Source organism: Brassica napus, chromosome A8, assembly GCF_020379485.1.
Source record: "Brassica napus cultivar Da-Ae chromosome A8, Da-Ae, whole genome shotgun sequence".
In the NCBI taxonomy this organism is placed as follows: domain Eukaryota; kingdom Viridiplantae; phylum Streptophyta; class Magnoliopsida; order Brassicales; family Brassicaceae; genus Brassica; species Brassica napus.
Window position 1 is genome coordinate 13,686,970 of NC_063441.1, and position 9,924 is coordinate 13,696,893.

The following is a 9,924-nucleotide window of genomic DNA, read 5'->3' on the forward strand; positions in this document are numbered from 1 at the left end:
ACCTTTTGTGAAGCTTTTTTTTTTTTTTGAGAAAGTTTTTCTGAAGCATTTATGGGTTCAAATAATGATTTAAGCAAAAAAATGATATATAAAAAAGTGAATGGATCTAAATCTTTTTCTCTCTTTTAATTTGTAATCTCATCACAAATGAGTTTGTCTTGTAGATACTCTTGTGTAACGGTTGTGCGGATCAAGATCTAGTTTAATTTATAGTATAAAACAAGTCAAACACAGAAATACAGATACATCGTAGATCTCGCACATGAAAATATCAGTGTTATCAGTTGCTGTATCTGTTCTCATTAATTAATTTTATTTTCTATATTTCGAATGTGAACACATGAACATTAATATACCACTTTGATAATCTAGTTTTTTAGTCTTTTTGTTCGTTAATCATGCCTTGATTATAATTAGCCCACGTTAGTCTATATGGTTGTAAGTTGGATCTAATTTTCTCTTCAATGTTGGTAGGTTCGAAGGGAGAATACTTTACAGTTTAATCAGATATGAATGATTCAGTCAAGCTTAAGTATCTGGTTAACCATGCAATTTCTGATTATAATCCCGATTTATTTACAGAAGCCGCACTTGGTATACAAATTCGTCTACTCTTTGATTTTGAATTGAATAACTATGTTCATTTGGTTTACCATCACGTAGTTAAGCCAGTTTTCAATTGAAGAAGTTCATATATATATTTTTTAGACATGTAATTTAAAAGGAGAAGGTAGCTTGCTGTCATTGATTTCATTTTTAAAACATAAAATTAGAAATGTTAGGACTGTATGATTTTGTTGTTGTACTTTGTCGGATTCATTATCATCTAAATGTAGAAATTTACAAATGTACATGTGCCGACAGAAATCCAGCCTAGACTGTTTTCTTGTTTCGAAATATTTTGAAAAATGAATACGGTTAAAGTACCACCTCTTTTTAGTTTCTATGCTGTTTCCATTATTAGACACTACGCATACCTTGTCGATAGTTTATAGTATCATCATTTGTGCGGAATTTTTTTTAAAAAATAGTATAGCCAATGATAAATAATCACAAAACATTATTGTTTATATTTTGTATTGAAAAATGTAAAACATCATTTGAACTTTTTGGTTAAAACACCACTGTATATGATATGAAAGGAATAATGTTTTAATCTAATGTTCAAAATATAATGTTTTTATCTTTTTCTTTTTAATGAGTTGAAGATGTCTATATCTACAATTTGTAGAAGTTGAAATGAATAGTCCTTTTTTTATGAGAATTGTTGACAGCTAATGACAAGTAGTTGAGAGAGTACAAAAAATGTAGGTGCACACATTGATTTCACCTTGTAAAGTCCATGATTATAAATCAGACCCTGCATATGATTTTGTATGTTGTACTGGTCGGATTCTTTCTCTCACTCAAAGTGCATACAAACATAAATTATGTCGACAGAAATGGAGGCCGTAAGTGTTCTTCAGTACCTTGACAACAAGTCCATATTGGTCATTGGAGCGGCTGGGTTCTTAGCAAATAGTATACTCTCTCTCCCTTATCTCCCTATACATGCATATCCTATGTTGCTTCAGGTCACCCATTTTGGTTAAATGATCTATTTGCTTCTGAAAACTCCTTTTTTATATAATGATATATTAGCTTATCCGTTTGTAAGTGTCGATATTATTTTGTAAAGTGGATCTTTTAAGAATATTAATGCAAGTATCTTTCAGACGTAAAAAAAAAACTATGAAGTTATTGACAATACAGTCGGAATCGGCTAATCAGTTTTAGAGCATCTGCAATGATAGTTAAAAAAAAAGTGTTTATATAAAATAATAAAAAAATATGAGTGAAGAAGAAAAAAATTGAGAAACTCTCTAAAAAAAAATCATTTGAGAGATTTTCATGCCACTTGTCCTCTTCTGGCCGATGTATTTTCACCATTAAATATTAGTCACATAATTAAACTATTTTATAATATTAATATTTTAAAGTTGATAACAACTCATTTAGAGAAATTTATATTATTATTATTTTTAGAAATTCATATTATTGATGCTCTTAGAATATGCAGTAATTTTTTTCAAAAAGACTTTCTCCGGTTAGGCTAGCTTACCTTTGGTATTAGTCAGACTCGTCTGCCGCCTATTTGTGTTGGTTTGGTTCTTATAATACAAGTTGAACCTCGCCCCCACCAGACCAATCCCAAAGATTTGTATCACCCAAGATTAGCAAAATAAAAAAATAAAAATAATAGAAGGGCATTATGATTATGAAAAAAATACTTCAGCTACACTCGAACAGTTATAAAATTATTAAAATTTAGAGTATATATTTAAAGTATATATTGCAATATGGCACGTGCGACTTAAGGCAAGACTATAAATCGTTTCAAATCGCTATAAATCGTTTCAAATCTCTATAAATCACTTTTAACCATTAAAACTTCTTAAATTCAAAAACGTTGGCGGTTGTGGAAGGATAAAATATTTTTTTTATAAAAAATTATATAAATAAAAGAATAAAAACAAAATATTCAATTAAATTTTAAACAATAATATAAATACTATATATATATTTTAAAAAAAATTATATTAAAATTTAAAACAAAAATATTTCTATAACTTTTTAAAAATTTAATAGCATAATTTTGTATTTATTATAATACTATATTTTTAATATTTTTATAATTATAGAAAATATAAATATCCTTAATTTATTATTTAACCGCTGCTGCATTTGGTATTTAACAAATCATAAGTATTCCGAAAACACAATAATTTCTGAAACCGTTGTACCAGCCGTAAATCTCTTAATAATGTTTTAAACCGCAACCATCCACATCAGTATCTGCAAACTTCCTCGACCGCACCCGAAACTGCTGCGGTTACACCGGTTACTCTTGTGGGTCCAAACAAAACTGCGTATATGTAAAATTTCATATTCGATACAAATTGCTTTTTAATTCGCTCTATATATATATAGACAAATAGCTTTCTATAGACTATCATTTAATTAGACTAGATTTAATCCCTATAATAATGTTGTATAAATTCATATGCAGTTTTTGTGGAGAAGATATTAAGGGTGGCACCAAACGTGAAGAAACTCTATCTTCTTCTAAGAGCATCAAATGAAAAATCTGCTACCCAGAGGTTTAAGGATGAGGTTTGTCTCAGCCTACTTAGATTTGGAGTGTTGAGTTTATATGTGTTTAGTTGTTGTATATGCAAAAAAAAAACTCCCATTTGGCTTAATTAATAAGCCTAATTTTAATCAAATAATTCAAAAGCTCATATGGACCGCCAACTTTTTGAGGTGTTTAAAATCAATGCAGATCTTGGGGAAGGATTTGTACAAGGTGGTGAAAGAGAAGTATGGTCCAAATCTAACTCAACTTACATCTGAGAAAGTCACTGTCGTCAATGGGGACATTTGCCTTGCGGATTTGGGTATTCAAGACTCTTTGGCACATGAGATGATCCACCAAGTTGATGCCATTATTAATTTAGCGGCAACTACTAAGTTTGATGAACGGTATTTATCCAACCAACATGAACTGAATTTTATTTATTGCTGACAATAACGAACAAAAACACTTATTTAGTTACTGATTTATGTCGGTATATATTTACCCCCTTAGCAATAAATATGCTATCAGTCAATTCAAAACCAACAACATCTTAGCACGACATAAACTGTTGTTACTGTTTATAAATAAAATAAAAAGTTGTAGACCGATGGAAAAAGTCCAATAGTCTTCATACTGTTCAGTAATTGCAATTGATATGGTTTATATTACTAATCAAGGAATGTTTACATTAACCGCAGATACGATGTAGCACTTGGGATCAACACATTGGGTCCCCTCAATGTCTTGGATTTCGCCAAGAAATGTGAAAACGCTAAGATCTTTGTTCATGTATCAACAGGTAAATATAGAAACAAACCAATGCTGTTAATGACTGTGAAATAACTCGTGTTTATTAAATCGCAAGTGATATTTATTTTACGTACACGTGTTCTTCCATGTTAACGAATCTTTCAAGTGAACATAGTATAAATTCAGTTTCTAAAGCCGTATCTTGATTAGAAGGATCATAATATATACGTTTAAAGTTTTCAATTTTAAGGCCACTTCGCAAGTGATATGAAACGATAAAGACATTTTTGAATGTATATCAAGAAATACAAGTGGTCACATTTAGCTTAGGTTAAGACGATTTTGACATGTAACGACTAAGTAGTCCCAAAAAAAACTACTAAGTAGTCCCAATACTGTAGAGATATTTTTGGTTTCTTACATTTTCCTTTCTAGCACAATTTTAGTATTCTTTCTCGGAATATTTCATTAATATTAAGGAATATTCCATAATTAAACCCAACAACTAACAACATTTGCATAATACAGCTTACGTGTCCGGGGAAAAATCTGGTTTGATAATGGAAACACCATACCGTATGGGTGAGACGTTGAATGGAACCACCGGCTTAGATATCAACCATGAGAGGAAATTGGTCCAGGAGAAACTTGACCAGCTCCTAGTCATCAAAACCCCTCCCGAAACAATCACACAAGCCATGAAGGATATGGGACTCACCAGGTTATAATCCCTACTTATGTGTGTGTGTGTATATATATATATATTGTTTATTACAATAAAAATGAGATTTAGGGTTAATCCTTGAGATGGGGAAATGATTATAAATCTACATAACATTTATAGGGCAAAAATGTACGGATGGCCAAACACATACGTTTTCACAAAAGCAATGGGAGAGATGATGGTAGGAGAAAAAAGAGACAATATATCACTTGTGTTGATCCGTCCATCAATTATTACCAGCACTTTCAAAGAACCATTCCCTGGTTGGACCGAGGGCATCAGGTTAGGACATATCTTTTTGTGACATAATGTTTATAAATAATGTCGTTTCGTATTTTCTCTTAAAATAAAATTTCAATTTTTATTCCTAGTACTTCAATATTTGACTATAAACATTAAATAATACATGAGATAAATACTTTCTGAATATATCCTAAGATCCTAAAATTATATTTATAACGAACTATGAGTATTAGAAAGTTTTGTAGAAAATAAATACTTGTGATATTAGTGTGCTTGTCCTTGTCCGTTAGTTAACTACTCTGATGTTACAGGACTATTGATAGTTTAGCTGTCGGATACGGTAAAGGCAGACTCACATGCTTCCTTGGTGATCTTAATGCTATTTCTGATGTGGTACCTCCTTTCCTTCACATTTGATCTTAATCTACATTCTACATTAACATTTCCTCCGTACATTTGTTCAAGGGGACTTCACATTGATCCTAATCTACATTATATATTATTTACTTATTTCCTGGTTTTTTTTTTTGAAAAAATTATTGTAGAATTGATAGAATGATTATTGTAGAATTGATAGAATGATTATTTACTTATTTCCTGGTTTTGACACAATCTATGGACCAGATGCCAGCAGATATGGTAGTAAATTCGATTCTAGTATCGATGGCCGCTCAAGCCGGGAAACAAAAAGAGATTATTTATCATTTGGGTTCCTCGCAAAAAAATCCGTTGAAGAATGAGAAATTTCCTGAAGTAGCATACCAGTATTTTACTACCAAACCATGGACTAACAAAGATGGGAAGCCAGTTCATGTACGGAAAATAGAGATTCTGAGTTCTATGCCAAGTTTCCACCGATACATGGCCATACATTACTCGATTCCACTAAAGGTACATAATTCTTTGGCACCAACTGGATTGTTAATTTTGGAATATAATGATATGGAATGATTCATCCAATTAATTCCATAATTTTTAATAATAGAATGCAATAATCATTCTATCAATTCTAAAATAAATTTTAAAATACAAAGGAAAATATTTCTGAACAATTTTCTATAATTTTGATTAAAAATGAATGGAATGAATATATTTCATTTTCAACCAATTCCCTTCTCTTTTATAACCAATTCCTCTATAATTCTATTTCATGGTTACCATTGACAATGTTAAATTTTTGAATAACCGGGAATGTTTCCTAATTCATTATTCTTTTTGCTTTATTACAGGGACTTGCAGTACTAAACATGGTACTTTGCAAGTTGTTGGATAAAAGCGTTAAGGATTTTCATAGGAAGATAAATCTTGCGTTGCGGCTTGTTGATCTCTATCAGCCTTACCTCTTTTTCTATGGGGTGTAAGTGACTTTTTGAGCTTCTCACTAAGTTTTTTTCTCTAATCTAATGTGGTTTGAGATTTAAAATATACTAGACCAGGACCCGTGCAACCGCGCGGGTATTTATTTTCAATTTTAAATTTTAGTTATACAAAAGATTTTTTGGGGTAAATTATACTAAATGAGTAAATGTTATACTTGTGTTACATAGTTATTGTAATGTGTTTTGAAATTCGACCCCGATTCGAGATCGAACCGGTAAATCTGGTGACCTATATGTAATCATCCGGTTTGGGTTTAAAAAAACTATTATATAAAAATCCGATAAAAATTGTAAAAATCGTTAAAATCTGGAATCTGACTACCTGATCAACCATTGCTTGACCGAGTAGATAACTCCTAATTATTTTTTTCTTTAGATTTTTTTTAATTATATTATTAAAATATGTTTTATATTCTAAGTAAGAAGTTAGTTTTTTACCATCATCTAGACTTTGATTGCCAAAACCGCACGTATATTTTTTTTTTGGTTATACTAAAAGATTCATTTGTAAAATATAATCTTCATAGATTTTTTAATTTTTTTAATAAAAATATGAAGAAAATAGAGAACTTGTATCATGGATTAACGATTTTTTGGTTATACTTAACGATTTTACATATTTTATCGGATTTTTATATAATAGATTATGATTTTTAAAAATGAATGTATAAATTAAATTAAAATAATTACAAATTAATTATGGGCTTAAGTTTGTATAAAGATACATAATATTTTGGGTCCTCTTAAATTAGTTGAGACCCATAATTTTAGCTAATTATTTAATTATTCTATGAGAAAGTTAACAGTAGAAAAAATAATTTGAGATGGAAAATATTTACAAACATATATTTACACACGCTAATTATTTAGTTAATTATTTTGAATTAATTGTTATTAGATATGAAAACCGATTGTATTGTTACCAAAGGTGGTTGGAAGAATAATTCAAAATAGGAAATCCTTATAAATATGCATTTACACTTGCATTTACATGATTCAAAATAGAAATTTCTATAAATATGCATTATACTCATTTTTTTAAATCAAAGTTAAATTTAGGATATGCATTAATTAAACTGTAAAAGACAAGAATTTTTAAAAGTAAGTAAATTTATTACTTCAGTGGCATATGATTGTAAATAAAATGAAAAATTAAGGGGTAATTTATAAGGGTACTTCTCTTTTAATAATATATAGATGTTAACGTTATGCTATGTGATTACATATGTTCAGATTTGATGATTCAAACACAGAAAAACTGCAAAGAATGGTGTTGAAAACCGGAGTCGAAACTGAGATGTTCTATTTTGATCCAAAGATTATCAACTGGGACGACTATTTTGTGAAGACACATATTCCTGGGTTGGTTAAGTACGTTTTCTAGTGATATCATTTCAGTAATATTTATTTTATCGTGATCAAAAGAGTAGAAACTATGTGGAAGTTATACTACTCGTTGGTTTGTTTTCATATGGCTATGTTTTCAAAAGTGTGTTATTGACCTGGGTTTTTTTATTTCTTATTTCTTATTTCAGCATCTGTATCTCTATAAAGTTATTTTTTCAATATAGTTTTATTTTACTGTCGTAATCTATATGAGTTAATAGTAGCTTATATTGAAAATAACTACTAATTCCATATTAATAATAGTAATCCCAAAGGTAAATATCTCGGAACTCCGTGACGAACAATGCACTAAATCAACAAATTAAATGGTCTGAATATACTGGCCCACTGTGTAAATAGCATAAGCAGACGTGTAAAGCAATCTCAATGGAGAATTCTTTCTTTGGGATTCTCAAAATACACATATATGTGTGTATATATAACTAAATATTATTGTTTAATTATGAGATTTTTAAATAGACAATTAAGTAGATATACCACTTTTAGACCAGAATTAGCAAACTACCCGTTTTGCTGATAAACCCAATAACCTTTGTAGCTTAACTGTATGAACTTCCTGAAATGTCCTGCCATTAGCCACATTAGGAATGAGGTTGACCGCGAAAACATTGGGAACTATTTTGATAAATCTCCAAGTACGATTTCGTAGCCAGCTAAGGCTTACTTAAGTCTGTTGTAGGTTAGTTCTAAACCACATGTTTAAATTACAATTATTTAACATTACTAATACCAACCATTGTATAGTTAGTCATATATTAATATTATTATTTGTTAAGTTATATTTTAGTCGTATTTCTTATTTGTTATCTCATGTACATATTAGATTCACTTACAAAACATCCTCACTAACACATATTTTAGCGATTAATATAACGCTCACTAAACACACAAAAGGTTAACCATAATATATAATTCGTTACTACATTAGGAATTGTATTATGTTGGTGTAACCGCTAACATGTATGTTAGGTTTTTTATTTTTTTAACAGGAGGTTCAAAGGTGACCCGTAATCCGCACGTAGTTTCCGTTTGCCCAAAGGCCTGTAATCCGCACGTGGTTTCCGATTACCAACCATCTAATCCCCCTGGCCCGGAACCAGCCGACACTAATACCCATTACCCAAGGACCCGACACCAACGCCGTGATAATTTTTAACTTAGGGAGGGCATAAAGCATTCCGTGACCACAGGGGGTATTCGAACCCGGGTCCGTATTGGTGTGTTAACTACCTCAAGACCACTAGTCCACCATCCCGTGGTTATGTATGTTAGATATACACAAATTTATCATATGAATTGTGCAAACTAGCATCCGTTAAAACATAAATAATATCAAATAACTAGAAAAATATCGACTAACATAAAATATTAAAATTTTAAATTTAAAAAACACCAGTAAATTATAGATAATATTAGTATTTAAATTTACTAGTTAAATATAGTATGTAAGTGGTAATGTATTACATAGTTTAAAGTTAGACGATAAAAAAATGTTAAATGCAAAACTGTATGCTGATGTTGATGCAGGTTGCATCGGAGGCGGCACTGCAGAAGCTGAAGACTGGTAGCGGATCCGATGAATTGCAGGCGTTGAGAAGTCACAGTTTTACGACCGAGGAAACATAGTCTTCTTGAAAACATGCTTTTTACTGATAAGCCAAACTATGTTATCCCATACGTTTGCTACTTAATCATGCGACCAAAAATCAGTTTTAGCTAGGATGGAGTCTCCATCCTTTTCTACAAGCGACATTATCTCCACTTATAACATTAAACACAACACATAATAAACTTATATTTTAACTGCTACAATTGACATTAACATTTAACTAAATAGATATCGTCTATAGTTATTAATACTTGACACAACAAAAAATATAAACATAATCCCAGTATATAGAAGTAGTATTGCATAAAGTTAAAGAGTTTGGTTTCTATACATACTGTATAATAACAGCTACACAATGATGTGTCGTCTAACTAGATTGTTGTCGTCTACAACTATTATTATTGAATACACTATGGGTTACCATCTAACTATCTATACTCCAAAACACTTTGTCGTCCTCAATAGATGATCTACTAAACTCTTCTATTTAAAATCTAATGAAGAGTAATAAATGTTACAATATAAGTTGTCAGCTAATTAAAAAGATATCGTTATAGAATAGGTTTCCCTAGGCAAATAACAAAAAGTACAAACTTAAATAAATCTCAAACATATAAACATATGTTGGAGAGTAATGAAAGAATTATCGACTAAGTTATCTATAATATATTCTATACACTATGGGTTACCATGT

General features: G+C 30.2%; 1 protein-coding gene across 2 annotated transcripts; it reads left to right on the top strand.

The window, feature by feature from the left end:
- Positions 1–1,324: 1,324 nt before the first annotated feature.
- LOC106403565 (fatty acyl-CoA reductase 3-like) lies at positions 1,325–7,804 on the top strand. Of its 2 annotated transcripts, none has more exons than XM_048738868.1 (10): positions 1,325–1,521; positions 3,050–3,153; positions 3,323–3,522; positions 3,817–3,917; positions 4,397–4,589; positions 4,713–4,874; positions 5,147–5,228; positions 5,460–5,726; positions 6,065–6,192; positions 7,448–7,804. In XM_048738868.1, exons 1-10 carry the CDS (start codon positions 1,431–1,433, stop codon positions 7,596–7,598), a joined length of 1,479 nt encoding a protein of 492 aa, XP_048594825.1. In that variant the 5' UTR covers positions 1,325–1,430; the 3' UTR covers positions 7,599–7,804. The 2 variants fall into 2 exon arrangements, with proteins under 2 accessions (XP_048594825.1, XP_048594827.1); XM_048738870.1 differs by lacking the exon at positions 1,325–1,521 and adding an exon at positions 2,897–2,915.
- The last annotated feature ends 2,120 nt before the right edge of the window (positions 7,805–9,924 follow it).